Genomic DNA, 20,378 nt, shown 5'->3' on the forward strand with positions numbered 1-20,378 from the left:
CTTAGATGGGGTAGAATTTGTCAGGTGCATCCAGGAAAGTTCCTTTAATTACTATATGCAGATAGTCCAGGTCATACTGGATCTGGTGTTGGGTAATAAGCCTAGTCAAGTGACTAACTTTTCAGCATGAGAACCATTAAGGAACAGTTATTCACAACTTCTTAAATTTTAAGAGTGCTATACATAAGAGTAAGGATGGAACTTGGAGGAGTGCATTTATTGGAGCAGAGCAAATTATAAGAGCATTAGGCAGGAACTAGGAAGATTTCACTGAGAACAGCTGCTTTTATTGGAGTATAAAAGTTGCATTGTTTGCTGTGTAACCAAAACTATGTAGTCTGAGTTTGCTATTTGCTATGCATGTATCCAATTCAGTAGGAGAATGAAATCTTAAGAATGTAGAAGACAATGGTGTGTTAATGAGAGGCAGCTAAGAGATGTAGATTAGAACATAATTAAGTCAATAGGTAGAAACAATAGTGGCGGATGTACTTGTGATACGCAACTATAGACCGATTGGATATGTTAATGCACCTAAACCAGGAGATTGTTATAAAAAATGCTGTGTACAAGGATCGGTGGGCAATCAGCGACTAGCTCAATGACTGTCTCAGCTTTGATTTGCAAATTAAAATTTAATACTTCTTGAAGAATCTTCTGCGTCTCCTAGTCGTTTGTGGGGCACGACAAACCACGACAAAATCGGCGACTGCGGCAGGACCGGAAAGAGACCCGTGGAAAGGAAACGGCAGATTGGGAACGCTTTCCAGTCCTCTAGGGACCCCCTCAAGGCTAACAGAATTAAGGGTGCACCCAAACAAAAGGTAAGCGCTTTTTGCGACAATTTGGACTAAGAATTCTTTTGGTTTTGGGGAGGTCTTGGAGTCTCAGAAGTGTGGAACCACTGCCGAAGGGTCTCTCCGGTCCAAAGAATCTGGCAAAATTGAGGGTTAACAGGAGGCTCAGAGGATTGATCAAGAACACTGCAGTGAGGGTAAGTACAAATAAGCTAATAAGAAGTTGAGAAAAATTCCACGTGGTGTTGGTAAATCCCTGTATGAAACGAAGGTCTGAACGGGCAGGGAAAGGAAAATAGAGAAAATCCTCGTGGATACTGCCTTAAGAAATAAGGGTCTGAATAGACGAGGTACATAGAAAAAAATCCCTGTGGATACCGCTTCGTATGAAACGAAGGTCTGAACGGGCAGGGAAAGGAAAATAGAGAAAATTCTCGTGGATACCGCCTTAAGAGATAAAGGTCTGAATAGACGAGGTGCAAAGAGAAAGTTCTGTGGATACCGCTCTGAATAGAGGTCTATACTGGCAGAACAGAATAGGAAACAAGGACAGTCCAATATATAGTTTAAAGCGCTGGTAGATAGACAATAGACTAAGCATAGAATTAGAGTAAATAATATTATCCAGTAAACGAACTGTGAATCTCTGAAATACCTTAAAAAGAGAGAACATGACAGGTAAAGGAACTGCAGGAGAGATTCTGAGCAAAAAAATCCTCGTAAATAAATATGAGATCACAAAAACTTCAGAAAAATGGGAAAAGAGAACCAAAAACCTGGTCACAAAATGGCCAAGAGAAGCAACGTTTGATGTAAGCTTGTGCGAAGACATGGAGGCACTAATTAAAAATTACAAACCAAAAGATAAATCTAAGAGGGCAAAAAAGAGAACGAGAAATGGAAGTGCATATGAAAAGGCATCATTTGTAACCCCGGGCTATCCTGTGACTCTGTACACAAACCACAAAGTAGCAGAATTGCTGGAAAGAGGGAAATTTGTGCTGACGCCAGCCAGGATAGCTGCGTATCAGATGCTATTGACATTTCCAGACATAACTATACAGAGATGCACTACCAGTAATATAGCCGATTTTGTCCCTTTGGGCTATGAAGGAGAACCCCATGATTGTATAGGGAAGACGATGGCATTTGCCAAATTGAGAGCAGATTTACGGTCAGAACCACTAGAGGATGCAGATAAAAAGGTTCTGTTCATAGATGGCTCTTGCTATAGGGATTATGATGGAAATCATGCAGGGTTCTCAGTAGTGCAGCAGGATCAGTCAAGCTATAAGATTATTAGGATGGAGTCCTGTCTCCAACCGTGTTCCGCCCAACTAGCAGAAATCAAAGCCCTGACAGCTGCATGTGAAATGATGGAAGGTGAGAAAGAAGACATCCATACTGATTCGGCATATGCTCATGGAGTATGCCATTTGTTCGGGGCAGTGTGGAAACAGAGAGGTTTTTAAAAAAGTAGTGGAGATCCCATACAACATTGTCAGTGAATTCTAGACTTAAGAAAAGCCATAATGAAACCTAAAGCATTGGCTATAGTAAAATGCCAGGCACATAAAAAGGGAAATAAACAATAGGTGCAGAAGTAGACCATTCAGCCCCTCGAGCCTGCACCACCATTTTGAGATCATGGCTGATCAACTACTATCAATACCCAGTTACTGCCTTGTCCCCATATCCCTTGATTCCCCTATCCATAAGATACCTATCTAGCTCCTTCTTGAAAGCATCCAGAGAATTGGCCTCCACTACCTTCCAAGGCAGTGCATTCCAGACCCCCACAACTTTCTGGGAGAAAAAGTTATTCCTTAACTCTGTCCTAAATGACCTACCTCTTATTCTCAAACCACACCCTCTGGTACTGGACTCTCCCAGCATCTAAAACATATTTCCTGCCTCTATCTTGTCCAATCCTTTAATAATCTTATATGTTTCAATCAGATCCCCTCTCAATCTCCTTAATTCCAGCGTGTACAAGCCCAGTCTCTCTAACTTCTCTGCGTAAGACAGTCCAGACATCCCAGGAATTAACCTCATGAATCTACGCTGCATTTCCTCTACAGCCAGGATGTCCTTCCTTAACCCTGGAGACCAAAACTGTACACAATACTCCAGGTGTGGTCTCACCAGGGCTCTGTACAAATGCAAGAGGATTTCCTTGCTCTTGTACTCAATTCCCTTTGTAATAAAGGCCAACATTCCATTAGCCTTCTTCACTGCCTGCTGCACTTGCTCATTCACCTTCAGTGACTGATGAACAAGGACTCCTAGATCTCTTTGTATTTCTCCCTTACCTAACTCTACACTGTTCAGATAATAATCTGCCTTCCTGTTCTTACTCCCAAAGTGGATAACCTCACACTTATTCACATTAAACGTCATCTGCCAAGTATCTGCCCACTCACCCAGCCTATCCAAGTCACCCTGAATTCTCCTAACATCCTCATCACATGTCACACTGCCACCCAGCTTAGCATCATCAGCAAATTTGCTGATGTTATTTTCAATGCCTTCATCCAAATCGTTGACGTAAATTGTAAACAGCTGTGGTCCCAATACCAAGCCCTGTGGCACCCCACTGGTCACCACCTGCCATTCCGAGAAACACCCATTCACTGCTACCCTTTGCTTTCCATCTGCCAACCAGTTTTCCATCCATGTCAATGTCTTCCCCCCGATGCCATGAGCTTTGATTTTACCCACCAATCTCCTATGTGGGACCTTATGAAATACCTTCTGAAAATCGAGGTACACTACATCCACTAGATCTCCCGTCTAACTTCCTGGTTACATCCTCGAAAAACTCCAACAGATTAGTCAAGCATGATTTATCCTTGGTAAATCCATGCTGGCTCGGCCCAATCCTATCACTGCTATCTAAATATGCCACTATTTCATCTTTAATAATGGACTCTAGCATCTTCCCCACCACCGATGTCAGGCTGACAGGTCGATAGTTCTCTGTTATCTCCCTCACTCCTTTCTTAAAAAGTGTGATAACATTAGCCATTCTCCAATCCTCAGGAACTGATCCTGAATCTAAGGAACATTGGAAAATGATTACCAATGCATCCGCAATTTCCAGGGCCACCTCCTTTAGTATCCCAGGATGCAGACCATCTGGACCTGGGGATTTGTCAGCCTTCAGTCCCATCAGTCTTCTCATCACCATTTCCTTCCTAATGTCAACCTGTTTCATTTCCTCTGTTACCCTATGTTACCCTAATAACAAAGGGAAATCAAGCTGCGGATGAGGCAGCCAGAAAAGCATCTGGATGTACACCAGCTGTCATTGCCCCCCAGGTAAGCCTAACTCCAGAACCTGAGGTAGAGGACTTAATTGAAATACAAGGTAAGGCAACTTTGGCAGAACAGACAATGTGGAGACGAAGGGGGGCCAAGCAGAACTCTGAAGGCTTGTGGAGCATGGAAGACGGTTTGTTGGTAGCGCCCACCCCTCTACTGATGATTCTGATTTCAGAAGCGCATGGGATTGACCACTGTGCAAGGGGGGAAGTGATAAAGAAAATAAAGAAGGATGGTTTTTGGTCACCTTATTTACAGGCTTCAGTGGACTTTGTCTTGTCACAGTGCGAGGTATGTGCACAGAATAATGTTCGGAAGGGAATTACAACCCCAATAGGTCACATTCCTGTACCTGAAGGACCATTTAAACATCTAGTGATCGATTACGTAGACATGATAAAGACAGTGAGAGGGAAAAGATACATGCTGGTAGTAATTGATCGATTTAGTAGATGGGTGGTGGCGGTACCTTCAAGAGATCAAGGGGCAAAGGGAGTGGTAAAATTTCTGACAAATGAAGTGATCCCAAGGTTTGGAATACCTACAGAAGTTAGCTCCGACAATGGTTCAGTTTTTATCCAGAAAGTGGTCAAATTGGTACTACAGGCGCTGAGGATAAAGCAAAGATTTGGATGTGTATACCACCCTCAGTCGCAGGGCATGGTAGAGAGAATTAATGGAACCCTGAAAGCCAAACTGAACAAAATTTGTGCAGACACTAAACTTAATTGGGTCAATGCTTTACCGTTGCATGTGTTACCGCATGCAAACTAATCGAATGACATGCTTGACACCGCATGAGATGCTCACTGGGAGGCCCATGCCAGTGCCCCAGTGGAGAAGGGCCGTATAAAGGACCTAGTTTGGAACAATTGGAAATAGAATTGAAACAATACATGCAGCAGCTAACTATGATACATAGGTCTATTTATGCACAGGAAAAACAAAAAGACCCGGAGACCATACAAGGGGAAGGACCTATCAAACCAGGAGACCAGGTTTACGTGCGAGTTTTTTGGAGAAAGTGGAACGAGCCAAGAAGGGAAGGACCCTTTACGGTGACCAAGGCATCACCTACCACAGTTCAGGTAGAAGGACGCTCCACCTGGTACCATCTGAACCACTGCACGAGGGCAGTCCCGCAAGGGCAATCAGCTGAGGTGTGCGAGGTAAGTGATGCGGAAGAGCAGTTAGCGGGAGACAGACAGGAGGAACAAGAAGCTGACGCTGCACCTCAGGAGTTTGATCAATTGGTAAGGGAAACTTTTGATTCTGAGGACTGGCCTGAAAACCCTCAGGATGTGGTGGTGGATAGCAGGGCTTCTTCAGATAATGGGGATGAGCTGGGAACGACCAGTCGTGCCCCTGGGGACAAAGCACCCATATACTCCAGTGCAGACTTGGGAACCATTAGTATGGCAGATATGAAATGGGACTGGTAAGTTCCCACAGAACCTATAGAAAAGAAGTAAGAGGAGCACAACACTTACCTCCTCACCATGGTTACAGACACGTACTAATCAGTGGTATCAATGGGCAACTTACACAGCAGGAATGATGAAGAGACAGAATTGTTACCTGTGCTCAAGGGAAAGCCCCACTCAGCATGTAGTTCCCATGCCTTATAACTTCTCCACTTGCACATGGTGGCGAAGAGAGCACAGGAAACAATGCGAACGACAGTGTCCAGGTCCGGTTAGGGCTTGTGTCATGAGGATTTGCGTTAAAGCAGATCCCTGCTATCAAAACTGTATGAACAATGCACCAATGTGCCCCTATTGGTGTATGCTATATCAGGCTTCCTTGCAGTTTGATCAAAGCAAGCTTGCCTCTGAATGCAATTACAGCAGACCATGGGCTATAAATAAAAGAAGCCAGACACCTACACTGCAACAGCTTATAATGCAGGACCATCTGAGTTACGAATGTTTCATGTGGGTGGGCACTCAACTGGTTGGCCACTTCCAACTGCACTCAGACGTGGGATGTAACCCCAGGTAAAAGACACTTGATGAGTTCCCCTCCTCCTGAGGGTGCAATGGTCTCTCAGACTATCCCATTAGCAGACACTTGTTGGCTGTGTGGACAGGAAGGAGGTCTGAGATCTACGCTCCCCCTCAATTGGGCAGTAACATGTACGCATGTCATGCTGCTTCAGGAAGTTATAATGTCCCCTGAAGTACAGTCCAACGCTAACTTCCCTGAGCAGCGGACTCTGCTACGGCAGCAGAGAAAATATTACCCTGACCCAACAATCCGGATTGACAGTATAAGACAGCCGAGAGGTATACCTAACGAATTCAAGGCACGGAATGAGATTGCTGCAGGCTGGGAAGCTATCATACCTGTGATAGGGGTAAGCAAAAATGTTGAATGGATAAACTATATATACTACAATCAACAGAAATTCATCAACTACACCAATGATGCACTGGAGGCCTTAGGACAACAGCTGGATGCAACTAGCAGGATGGCGTGGCAAAACAGACAGGTACTGGATTGGCTTTTGGCAGAAAAAGGGGGTGTGTGTGTAATGTTTGGAGATCAATGCTGCACTTTCATACCAAACAATACTAGCCCAGACGGGTCTTTCACCAGAGCAATGAATAAATTAAAGAATCTGCGGACAGAGGTCAAACAGAATGCAGGATTTGGACATCAGTTCTTTAACTGGTTAGAAAGTGACTCAGAGGATGGGGAGCATGGCTGACTAAAATGGCAATAACTGTCAGTATTGTATTGTTGAGCTGTGCGCTTGTGCTGTGCTGTTTTCTTCCTTGTCTCAAATCTCTTGTAATGCGTGCTGCAACCAAACAATTTCCGATGCTCGTGGCAATTACTGAAGCAAGCTTAGTGGAGAAAGAAACACCGAAAATATATCGTTACAGCCTACAACACCTGCAGGATGAACAAGAGCAAAACGACAGTGTGGGAGTAGATTGTAAGGGCTTCTGAGTCTTTTTCCCTGACTCAGGTACAGAGGGACAGGTTTTTGGCTCAGCGGCCCAGGGTAACAGGGAGAGAATACTTTGAGGTCTTGGCGCAGAAAATTATAGTTTAACCCGAGATTTGGGAATAAGTGCTCGAGTTTATGGGGCTTCTGTGAGTGGACTCTTAGTCTTCTTTCTCTGTGTGAGACCCTATGGGTCTCAAAGGGGGGATATATTGGAGTATAAAAGTTGCATTGTTTGCTGTGTAACCAAAACTATGTAGTCTGAGTTTGCTATTTGCTATGCATGTATCCAATTCAGTAGGAGAATGAAATCTTAAGAATGTAGAAGACAATGGTGTGTTAATGAGAGGTAGCTAAGAGATGTAGATTAGAACATGATTAAGTCAATAGGTAGAAACAACAGTGGTGGATGTATTTGTGATACGCAGCTATAGACCGATTGGATATGCTAATACAACTAAACCAGGAGATTGCTATAAAAAATGCTGTGTACAAGGATCGGTAGGTAATCAGCGACTAGCTCAATGACTGTCTCAGCTTTGATTTGCAAATTAAAGTTTAATACTTGAAGAATCTTCTGCATCTCCTGGTCGTTTGTGGGGCACGAGAAACCACTACTCTTTTGGGCAAGTTTATATCTGACATGGTTAAGATTTTTACTCCAATGCTGTAGGTATTTCATTTTAGAAGTTCTGTAAGAGCAGTCTGTTTGGGTTTGAGCTAAAGATAAGGGGCTATGTTGTTCAACTTGGGAATGTTGTGTCAACCAATCAGGATGGTGGAATTGGGAGAAGGTTCCAGAGAACACTGGGTGGAGAGGTTTTTGTGATGGACTCTGCTGTGTGGTGAGGCCTTTTTGGCAGGAACTGGGAGAAGACCAGAGGGAGATGACTGAGGATGCTGTTCTTGTTGCACAAGGTGCTTTATGCAGCTAAATGGCCTCAAGGAGGAAGAACCAATACACCTGTGAGGGAGTCAGTCTGTTCGAGATGGATTTCATGCGACTTTCTGAAGGCGTTGTGTGCTTTCACGCAGACATGAAAGGTCAAGCAACTGAGTTAAAGAGAACATCAAAATGAGCTCCATCTTATATGCATATTTGGACTGATTTAACTGTAATGGGCTCTTTTTACTTTTTTCTTTTTCCTACTAACTGTTCAATAAAGCTGAAATTTGTAAACATATATGTTCTTTACAATTGCAGTATACAATGTTATTTCTTGCCAAAGGCTAATTGCATGGGGGCAGTATTTACTCAGTATTCACACAGATCAGGGTTTGGGTGGCTGAGACATCCTAACTTTCCAGTTTTGGTGAGACCCACATATGGAGTTTGTGAGAGGTGGTTTTCTCACTTTGTGAGTTCAGTGGCTGTCAACGAGAGGCTAACAAGATATGACTCTAGGAATGCCTGGTAAAAAGGGGTTTCAGGTGTATACTTTAAAACTGCACAGAATATAAGACAGGTATGTTCCAGGAAGGAGGAAGGACAAGGATGGCAGAGAAAAACAATATCGGATGTCAAGAGAGGTGGTGAATTTAGTCGAGAAGAACAAGGAAGTATATGTACAGTTTAGGAAGCTAAATTCAAACAGACCCCATGAAGCAAGAAAAGAACTCAAGAAGAGACCTAGAAGATCCAGAAGGGGCCATGAAAAGTCCTTGGCAAGTGGGATTAAAAGGAATCCCAAGACATTATATACTTATGTCAAGAGCAAAGAGGGAGCGTGTGCTTGGAGGCAAAGGATGGTGGGTGAGGTCTTAAATTAGTATTTTGCATCAGGCCAACAATCCTCAGAGTAGCCTGATGCTGGTGGCTGGAGATGGAGACGTTGTAAGCGATGTGCGAGGAAGTGGAAGCGAGGCAAGCGGGCAGGGGTCCGTGCCAGGCAAAAAGTAAAGCCTAGCCAGCTGACTCTCCCATCCATTCTGCTCTCTAATGTCTGCTCCCTGGACAATAAATTGGACCACATCCAACTCCAACGAAATACTCAGCAGGAGTACAGAGTCTGCTGTGTGTATGTTTTTACAGAAACATGATGGAATTTCGGTCACCACCTTTCAACTGGATGGGCTTGCCTTGTTTCAAGCGGACAGGGATGCAGCTCTCTCTGGTAAGACTCGCGGTGGTGGCTCGTGTGTTTACATCAATACGGAATGGTGTAGTAAGAACTCTATGCTGGTTTCCAGATACTGCTCATTGCTAGTGGAGTTTGTGGCTGTTAGGTGCAGACCATTTTATTGCCATGAGAATTCACCTCTGTCCTCATAGTTGGTGTCTACATTCCCCCCAGTGCTAATGCTAAGGAGGCGCTCTGTGAACTGTACAGGGCCATTAGCGAACTGGAGAATGCACACCCTGATGGACTGTTTATTGTCGCCGGTGGTTTTAACCACGCGAACCTTAAGTCAGTGCTCCCCAAATTCCATCAGTATGTGGACTTTGCAATGAGGGGGGAGAATATGCTGGACCTGGTTTACACAAACATCCCCAACACCTATCGGGCAGAGCCCTGCCCCCACCTCAATTACTCAGACCACATCTCTGTTATGCTAATCCCAGCATACAGAGCGCTCATCAGGCGTTCCAGACCAGTTCAGAAGCAGATGAAAACCTGGCCAGCAGGAGCCATCTCTGCTCTTCAAGACTGCTTTGAGCACACTGACTGGCACATGTTCAGGGAGGCTACAACCGATGGTGACTCTACCAACTTCGAGGAGTACACAGCATCAGTGACCAGCTACATCAGCAAGTGCACTGATGATGTTACTTTGTCCAAGACCATCACTATACACGCTAACCAGAAGCCATGGATGACTGCGGAGGTGTGTGCGCTGCTGAGGACCCGCGACTCCGCCTTAACAACAGCAAGGACCAAACTGTGCCGGGCCATCAGAGGGGCAAAGCGTGCGCACGCCCACGAATCCACAGCAACTTCCAGGACAGTGGTGACACGCAGTGCATGTGGAAGGGCATCCAGGATGTCACCAATTACAGGACAACATCCCCTGACTGTGTAGGTGATGACTCCCTCCCAGATGCACTGAATAATATTTACGCCCGTTTTGAGGTGGAAAATGATGTGGCAGCGAGGAAGTCCACCCCTCCTACAAATGACCAGGTCTGTGTCTCACCGTGGCCGATGTGAGAAGAACCCTGTGCAGGGTCAACCCATGGAAGGCTGCTGGACCAGACAACATTCCTGGTAGAGTGCTCAGAAGATGTGCAAACCAGCTAGCAGGTGTTCTCACTGACATCTTCAACATCTCCCTGAGCAGCGCCACCATTCCAACATGCTTCAAGGCCACCACCATCATCCCCGTGCCGAAGAGGTCTTCAGTGTCCTGCCTAAATGACTACCGTCCCATTACACTCACATCCATCACCATGAAGTGTTTAAAAAGGCTCGTCATGAGGCATATCAAGACCCTGCTGCCCCCCTCACCCTGCAGTTTGCGTACTGTTCCAACCGCTCGTCAAATGACACCATTAACATCACCCTCCACCTGGCCCTAACCCATCTGGACAAAAAAGACACGTACATTCGAATGCTGTTCATAGACTTAAGTTCAGCATTCAACACAATCATCCCTCAGACACCGACTGGAAAACTGAGCCTACTGGGTCTGAACACCCCCCTCTGCAACTGGATCCTAGACTTCCTGACTGGGAGACCTCAGTCAGTCTGGATCGGGAGCAGCGTCTCCAACACCATCACACTGAGCATGGGGGCCTCCCAGGGCTCTGTGCTCAATCCACTGCTGTTCACTCTGCTGACCCATGACTGTGCTGCAACACACAGCTCGAACCACATCAACAAATTTGCCACTGACACGACCATGGTGGGTCTCATCAGCAAGAACAAGCTTACAGAGAGGAGGTGCAGTGGCTAATGCACTGGTGCAAAGCCAACAACCTGTCTCTGAATGCGAACAAAAGAGATCGTTGTTGACTTCAGGAGGGCACGGAGCAACCACTCCCTGCTGAAGATCGACGGCTCCTCAGTAGAGATCGTTAAGAGCACCAAATTTCTTGGTATTCACCTGGCAGAGAATCTCACCTGGTCCCTCAACACCAGCTCCATAGCAAAGAAAGCCTAACAGCATCTCTACTTTCTGCAAAGGCTGAGGAAAGTCTATCTGCCACCCCCCATCCTCATCACATTTTACAGGGGTTGTATTGAGAGCATCCTGAGCAGCTGCATCACTGCCTGGTTCAGAAATTGCACCATCTCAGATGGCAAGACTCTGCAGTGGATACTGAGGACAGGTGAGAAGATCATCGGGGTCTCTTTTCCCACTATTACGGACATTTACACTACACGCTGCATCCGCAAAGCAAACTGCATTATGAAGGACCCCACACACCCCTCATACAAACTCTTCTCCCTCCTGCCGTCTGGGAAAAGGCACCGAAGCACTCGGGCTCTCATGACCAGACTATGTAACAGTTTCTTCCAAGCTATCAGACTCCTCAATACCCAGGGCCTGGACTGACACTTTACTGCCCTATTGTCTTGTTTATTATTTATTGTAATGCCTGCACTGTTTTGTGAACTTTACGCAGTCCTCGGTAGGTCTGTAGTCTAGTGTAGTTTTTTTCTGTGTTTTTTTTTTACGTAGTTCAGTGTAGTTTTTGTACTGTGTCATGTAACACCATGGTCCTGAAAAATGTTGTCTCATTTTTACTATGTACTGTACCAGCAGTTTTGGTCGAATTGACAGTAAAAAGTGACTTGACTTGACTTGACTTGCATCAGTACTTACCAAGGAGAATTTGATGGGGATTTTGATATAAAGGAGGTAACATTAGGTCACTTAAAGAACATTAAGCGAAATAAGTTCCCAGGATTTGATGGAATAACCAGCAAGCAAGACGTTCGTTGAAATTGTTACAATTTTACAAAATCACGTGAGCCCTAAACCGCTGGTAATAGCGGAGAGATTTGGCTTTTTACAAAAGGGACCAGTCAAAAGATGAAAGCATTTCCGAATTCATTGCGGAACTGTGCAAACTTTCCCAGTACTGTGACTTTAGAGATTGGCTTTCTGCTGCGTTAAGGAACAGGCTTGTCCCTGGCACACCTAGTCAAAGCACTGAAAAGAGGATACTGAAAATAAGAAACGTAACCTTAGAATAGTCACTGACCATTGCAATATCGTTGGAGATGGCAGCAAAGTATGCAGCACTACAGGAAAGGAGGTTAGAATGTGAAATGCACAAAATATTCCTGAATGGTGCAAAAAGCCAAGTATTGATGTGGGAAATCCTCCCAGGTGCAGATGACTGTTGGTACAAAGAAAAAGTCATATAGCGAGAATGTGCAAGGCAGACAACCAAGTTTATAACTCCCAAACACAAAACTAAGCAAATATATAAAGTTAGCAAATGTAAAACAGAATCAGACAACATTGAATCTGACAAATGTAAACTGTCATGCCTAGAACTGCAGAGTATAATTGAAGCAGATCACAGAATCATATGGATCACAACAGATGTGCTTGGTGTAAAACTGTAAATGGAGCTGGAGACAGGGTCAGCTTTGTCTATAATTTCAGAGGCTGACCACAACAGCCTATTTTCTAAGATACCATTAGAGAAGACCTCAGTGATGCTAAACACGTATACAGGTGAATAAATATCTCCGAAAGGTGAATGGAAGGTAAAAGTGATGTATGAAGGCCAAACAAAGCAGTTAGAGCTTTATGTATTGAAAAAGTGGTCGGTCTTTACCAATAGTCAAAGATCTCCATTTTTTTCATTTATTCCATGGTACAAGGCAAACCTGTCCTTTAAGTCCTTTACTATTTGACATTGTTTTGGAACCTTTGGCTATAGCCATTCGTGAATCACCTAATATTTTGGGTATTACTCATGGGGAAGGGACTTATAAGTTATCATTATATGCTGATGATTTGTTACTATACATATCCGACCCCGAGAGATCTATTCCTGCTATTTCGTCCTTGCTTGCTCAGTTTAGTAACTTTTCTGGTTATAAATTGAATTTTAATAAGAGCGAATTATTTCCATTAAACATGCAAGTTCCATTTTATAAACATTTACCATTAAAGTTGTCACAGATTATTTTACTTATTTGGGTATTAAAATTACCAAAAAACATAAAGATTTATTTAAAGTTAATTTCTTACCTTTAATTGACCAAATCAAGCAACTTGCGACCAGGTGATCTCCATTATCTTTGTCATTGGTTGGTCGAATTAATGCTATTAAGATGATGGTATTACCCAAATTCTTATATTTACTTCAAGCATTACCAATTTTTATTCCTAAATCTTTTTTTGATATTATTGACTCCAAAATATCTTCCTATCTGTGGCAGAATAAAAATCCTAGACTAAGCAAAAAATATTTACAGAAGCCTAAGAAGGAGGGCGGTTTGGCTTTGCCAAACTTGAGATTTTACTATTGGGCAGTTAATATACGATATTTAATATTTTGGACACAAGAATCGACTACAGCTGCTTGCCCACAATGGGTAAATTTGGAATGTAAATCTGTACAAGACTTTTCATTGTTTTCGATTTTAGGATTTTCACTTCCTTTTTCTTTATCTAAATTGAATAAACAAATAACTAATCCTATAGTCAAACATACATTGCGAATTTGGTTTCAATTTCGTAATTTTTTTTGGTTTGAATAAGTTCATCTTATCAAGCCCTATAACATCTAACTTTTTTTTTCGGCCCTCTTTTATGGATCAAGCTTTTGTTTTATGGAAAACAAAAGGTATTACATGTTTTCGTGATCTATTTTTGGATGATAGCTTTATGTCCTTTGAACAGCTATCTAATAAATATAATTTACCTAAAACTCATTTTTTTTTTAGATATTTACAAGTCAAATTTTTTGAACAATGAGTTACAGTCTTTTCCGGAACTATGTCCATCGAACATTACGGAAAGAATTTTAGCTCTGAATCCTTGTCAAAAGGGTTTAGTAGCTGTCATTTATAATATGATCATGAAAATACAGCCAGAGGTATCAGAAAAAATTAAGAAGGAATGGGAAAAAGAACTTCACTGTCTTATACCCACTGAGCAATGGGAGAAAATTTTACTATTAGTCAATTCATCTTCTACTTGTGCTAAACATGCCCTAATACAATTTAAGGTTGTACATAGAGCTTATATGTCCAAGGATAAACTTGCTCGATTTTATTCTTATGTTAATCCAACCTGTGACAGATGTCATTCTGATGTTGCTTCATTGACCCATATGTTTTGGTCTTGCCCTTGTTTGCAAAATTACTGGAAAGATATTTTCAGTATTATTTCAATAGTTCTGAATATCAATTTCCAACCGTATCCTATTACTGCAATTTTCGGTTTACCAATGGTGGATAATAGTCGTTTATCCCCCTAATCTCGATGAATGATTGCATTTGTTACATTAATGGCTAGAAGATCTATTTTAATGAATTGGAAAGAAATTAATCCTCCAACTATATTTCAGTGGTTTTCTCAAACTATCTCTTGTTTGAGTTTAGAAAAAATTAGAAGTGTTGTCTTTGATCCTTCAGTTAAATTTGCAGAAACCTGTAGACCATTTATTTAACATTTTCATATGAATTAAATCGCCTTTTCCTAAACCTCACTTTTACTATCCTTACTTATTTGGATGGAGGTTCGGAGTTATTGGCACTACTGTATTTATTCGACATTATGCAATGGCCCATGTTTCCCCCCTCTTTTTTGGGTTGTTTTTTTAAAAATTTCTTTTGTTCATAAATACTATGAGTTTGGGAGGTTATTATATATTGATGATCATATATTTAAATGTCTACTTAAACTATTAACTATGTACTCTCAAACTCTCTGTATTCATGTTTCATTTATGTTTGCTTAAAAATTAATAAAAAGATTTTAAAAGAAAAGAAAGAAAAGAAAAGTGGAGGGCCAACAGTTTTCGTATGTGATCAGTGAAGAAAAATCCGCCTAGATTGGCACACAATCAAAGCACTCAGTGCGACATCAACAGGCAACTTTTGCCTAAATGGTAGCATTGATCAGAAGCTATCTCAGACGCTAAATGCTAATGAGAGGATGTTTGTGAAGGGAATAGATAAACAGATCGAGGACTTGCCCAAAGGTTGTTCGGTATGTCAAAAAGTTCAAAATGTACACCCCAGGCACTGCTACAGATGATTCCAGAAATGAAAGGTTTATCATATGAGGAATGTTTGATGGTTCTGGGTCTGTACTCGCTGGAACTTAGAAGGATGTGGGGGAGGGGGCAGGGATCTCATTGAAATTTTTCAAATGTGGAAAGGACTAGACAGAGTAGATGTGGAAAGGATGTTTCACATGGTGAAAAGGGCACAGCCTCAGGATAGAAGAGCATCCATTCAAAACAGAGATACGGAGGAATTTCTTTAGCAAGAGGGTGGTGAATTTGTGGAATTTGTTGCCACGTGCAGCTGTGGAGGCCAGGTTGTTGGGTGTATTTAAGGCAGACTTTGATAGGTTCTTCATTGGACATGGCATCAGAGGTTACCGGGAGAAGGCTGGGAAATGGTGTTAAGGAGGAGGAAAAAAGGATTAACCATGATTGAATGGCAGAGAAGACTCGATGGGCCAAATGGCCTAATTCTGCTCTGATATCTTTGGGAGTGGCCATCTTCACCAAAGAGTACATATTGACTTTGCTGGGCCATTCATGGACTCCATGTTCCTGATTGCTGTGGTCAGGTTATAACAATGAAGTCAACCACCTCAACAAATACCGTATCCACACTGAGGACTATCTTCACTAAAAATGTTTTTTTATACAGGGAAATTTTCTCTGGTGTAATGGATATAGATTTGTTCACTTACTTTTATGGGTACTGCACTGGGGGCCCTTAACTCACAGGTAGGAGGGGCTATCCCCCACAGCTAGGCATTTCCTCCAGCTCAACCCAGGGTCATCTACTAGAGACCTCAGCCTTGGAATCACACCTTCGTTGTCTTTTTTTTATTATTTGTGTTTCTTGGTTCTTAATTCAGTGGTTCCCAACCTTTTCTATGCCCCAATTGTGAACACAATGACTTCTTTGCTTCTGCTTCTCATTCATGATTCTGTCAAACCGTGGAACTTCCTTGCTGACTGCGATCTGCAGGTCTGCCTGTAGATTCAGGCGATTCCCAGATTTTGTCCTGATTGACAAAAGAGAATTGAATCCAGATTCACACAAGTATGTTGTTGCAAATGGAATGAGGACACAGAGTGCTTTTCCACCAAATCTTGGGAACATATCCAGTGCTGCACACCAAAACTCCTCCAAAGTCTTGCTTTCAAATTGCATTTCAAGAGCTCAATTTGTCCGTAGATCAGTAAGATCTTCCTTCAGCTCTTCATCATCTGACATTTTCTCCAAATTATAGGAATATGGATTCATGATCCATTCTTCTGAAATCTTCAGGTCTCCAGCAGCAAAATATCCTTCAAACGGTTCTGACGGCATTTCCAAATGAGCCACAATTTCTTCACACATAGTAGGAGTTATGGATCTAGCACTGTCAACCATGTCTTCTAGTGCAGGAAAATTTGAGAGGCTGCTTCTTTCCACCTTTGACGCCAAAGGCGTGAATTTTCTTTGAAGGCATTCAACTTTTCACAAGCCTTCAATATGTTTATCCCTTTTCCTTGAAGAGAAACACTGAGGTCATTCATACGAGTGAAAATGTCAGCTAAGTAAGCCAGCACTTGGGCGAATTCCTGTGATTCCATTGCCCCAACCAGATCACATTCACACTCCTCCAGAACAACTTTGATTTTTTTCCCCACAGTTCAAAGAAACGGGTTCAAAACACCCCCCCGATCCAGTGGATGATCTTCACACAAGTATCAAGGACTTTCTTCAAATTTGGAGGCAATGATTTTGATGTCAAAGCATGCCAATGAAGAAAACAATGGGTAACTTGCAAGTCTGGAATCTCCTTTTTCATCAATGCAGAAAAGCCAGATTTATTTCCAAGCATTGCAGGTGCCCCATCAGTGCACACAGAACCAATGACTTTGATATCTAAATCATGTTTGGCAAAGAAGACTTTCACCAGCTACATCACATCCTTTGCAGTTGTGTTTGTTTTCAGATATTTACAAAACAGGAAATCTTACTTCACAGCACCATCATTGACATACCTCACTAATGTGATGAGTTGACTACAACTGCAGACATCAGTTGACTCATCCAATTGAATAGAGACTTTAAGAGGACTAGCTCTGACATCAGAGATGACTTGGTCCAAAATACCTTCACTCAAAACACTGATTCAGTGGTGAATGACATTATTTGATACGGGCACCTGTTCAAATTATTTTCTTACGCTCTTCCTACCTTGACTCTGCTCCGAGGTGCTCTGTCCTTCGATCAAAGCTAAGACCGAACCCCAGCCGGCGACTAGCACCATCCAACCCACCATGGCATCTACATCCGAGCTGGCCTGCATCTACAGTGCTCTCATCCTGCACGACGATGAAGCCACCGTGACTGAAGACAAGCTTAATGCCCTCATCAAGACAGCTGGAGTTAATGTGGAGCCTTTCTGGCCCGGTCTGTTTGCTAAGGCTTTGGCAAACATTGACATTAATAGTCTGATCTGTAGTGTTGGTGCTGGTGGTGGTGGAGGTGCTGCTGCTCCCACTGCCGCAGCTGCTACTGCTGCGGAAGAGAAAAAGGAAGAGAAGAAACAGGAAGAATCTGAGGAGTCTGATGATGACATGGGCTTTGGTCTCTTTGATTAAGTGCCATGAAGTATTTGTTACAAATAAATAAATAGAAATTATTTTTGAATGGTTAAAAAAAAATTATTTTCTTGCTTCTTTGCCCAGGATAATTGTTGTCATTCCAGTGCACATGGCTTGATGAGATCTTCAGCAATGTTATGGGGCTTCTTGGATTTGGCCACTTTATATGCCACTTGGTATGAAGCAAGTAGTAGTGGGTTTTCAACAGAAACAAAACTTAATTTTGGATGAGTTCCTTGCGAATCAAAACGAGTTCTTTTGATTTTCAATGAGCAATTATGTCCTGCAACATCAGCTCTGTCGTGCTTGTTCTTGAAGTGCTCATGAAGCTTGGATGGCTTCAGATTTGAGTTGGAAAACACAATGCTACAAAGAATGCACTGGGGATTTTGCAAGCCATCATTTCCTGTTGTGCAAGTGAAACCAAAGCACACATAGTCATCATTCCATTTCCTTCTTTTTGACACGATGAAGGGTTAAGGGTAAAGAGAAAAATATGAGCTAATATGAGAAAAACTATCTGACTAAGTCAGGGATGACTGCTTTACTCAAACAGATACGCCTATAGCAAAGTATCGCAAGAAATACGCTTTTGAATATTATATTACGATATTATCTGCAGTTACGCCAAGATAAATCGTCAGGTGGAAATACTACGGGGACATGACGCGACTTATTAGGCTACTCTCTACTGAATTTACACACCTACTTCTGATGATTACCAGAGATATGAACTCCCATCACATGATTCAAAGTCCTCGGTGCTAACCATGATACCTCCTCAACTAACACAATACAAAATCATCAACGATTCAAGAAAAATACCTTTTAAGAGAAAAAAAAACCTTTGAAATTCAAAAACTTCTTTAATGCATTGAGACAAATACGAACAAATAACTTCAGCTACTTTTTATCAAAATGCGGCTTTTTAAAATCTTATAATTGAATAATTTACCTACTGTCTGCGGGTTTGGTTTTAAAGCGAAGTCGTTACTCGATGGTTGATTTGGGATGTATAAAGATTTTGGCATTATGAGATGATTTTTAACTCTGAGATGTAACTTTCTAGCCAACATTGATGAGACTCCTCAACTCTGAGTTGCAACTCCCAGGTAACACTGATGAGAATCCTCAATGCTGACTCGGGCAGCAGGAGACTGGAGTGTGCTTAGGACAAACGTTACTACCACTTATCAACGCAAACTGGCAGCTGGCTGAGTGATGACTTGTGACTCGTCACTCAAGGACACAAGCCACTCTTTGTCGCACCCCAGACTGGGAATCCCTGTCTTAATTGTTCAGCGAGTAGATCGATTAAGCTTTATTCTACTGATTTCAATGATATATTGACAGATAAATACAGATGGCTAAGGACAAAGTAACATTGATTTCTTTTCATGTCAATGAGCTGTTCTATCCAATCAAACATAGTAGAATTCTATCCAAAATAAAAAAAGAACAAGCCCATGTAGTATATTTACAGGAAACTCAGTTAAGTGATAATGAGCATGGAAAACTAAAGAGAACGGGTTTACAAAGGAGCAGAAACGTGATGTAGGAGCTTGTGGCATTTAGAGAGTCAGCTCTTTCTGATGTAGAAATTGATAAGGAACCAGAGGGCTACTACCTGAAAGAGGGAGTGTTAATGAGGAAATGGAGGCCGACCATGGTGCCAGTCGATGAGGACTGGGCAGTGGTACACCAGGTGGTGGTTCCGAAGGTTTATCGGAACGAGATTTTTGAACCTGGTTCCCTAGGTGGACACTTAGGAGTGAGGAAGGAGGTTATGGAGGCACAGAGTAAAGATGAGAAACAGATGGGGCAGTTAGAAGGTCCAGGGGTTGGACACGGATGATCTGTCTGGTTTGACAGAGCTGTTTTCAGTTGAGGAAGTTAAGTGTGTTCCCGATGGTATAAGGGTAGTCCTAGGTGAAAAGGATGCCGCTACCTTTAGGGAGTCTGCTGGGTTAGCAGACAAAGTTGTCTTAACCCGCAAGGTTGAGTTTACTCCAGATGGGAGTTGCCCAGAGAGTAACTGGGAGGATCAGGGGAACTTAGAATTTGAAAAGAGGACTGGTATTGAAAGCCTAGAAGAGGCAAATGTCCCGTTGGCTTGTGTTCAGGTTGTTGAAGTACCTGTGGAGTCACAGGGTACTGAACCTTGTGTGGAAGCTGAGGAAAGGTTTGAAGTGTCTGATTTGGGTAAAAAGGAATGTAATCCTTTTGGGTCAGATAGACTTCATTCAGTGGAGAAAGGGTTAACCTTGGCACCAGGAGAAAGTGAAAATTCTCAGTCACTTGTGTTAAAAGTTAGTGAGGAGATGAAAGCTGGTGAGATGGATATTACTGAAGGAAAAGGATAAAGTAGTGTTACTAGACTTTTGAATAAAAAAAATTAAAGTCTGGATTGATTTTAGAAGCATTGACCATGCTGAAGGAACAATGGTTTGTTAACAAGGTGCCTGTGAGTCAATTACAGTTTCTTTTGGAATTTAAGGATAAACAACTTGATGTTGTTCAAGTATGTGATTTGGAGAGACAGAACTTGAAG

General features: G+C 42.5%; 2 protein-coding genes across 2 annotated transcripts in view; one reads left to right on the forward strand and one right to left on the reverse strand.

The window, feature by feature from the left end:
• LOC132402202 (nucleus accumbens-associated protein 1-like) overlaps window positions 1–20,378 on the reverse strand; it is a 67,185-nt gene that overhangs the window by 34,924 nt on the left and 11,883 nt on the right. The gene's annotated exons all lie outside the window — the stretch shown is intronic.
• Window positions 17,457–17,865, forward strand: LOC132401631 (large ribosomal subunit protein P1-like). The gene has a single exon (XM_059983649.1). The coding sequence runs from the start codon at window positions 17,501–17,503 to the stop codon at window positions 17,822–17,824; it is 324 nt and encodes a 107-aa protein (XP_059839632.1). The 5' UTR covers window positions 17,457–17,500; the 3' UTR covers window positions 17,825–17,865.

The sequence above is a fragment of the Hypanus sabinus genome, chromosome 11, assembly GCF_030144855.1.
Source record: "Hypanus sabinus isolate sHypSab1 chromosome 11, sHypSab1.hap1, whole genome shotgun sequence".
Taxonomy (NCBI): domain Eukaryota; kingdom Metazoa; phylum Chordata; class Chondrichthyes; order Myliobatiformes; family Dasyatidae; genus Hypanus; species Hypanus sabinus.

Coding starts and splice junctions, on each gene's coding strand:
- LOC132401631 (XM_059983649.1), top strand. CDS start 17,501: ATGGCATCTACATCCGAGCTGGCCTGCATCTACAGTGCTCTCATCCTG.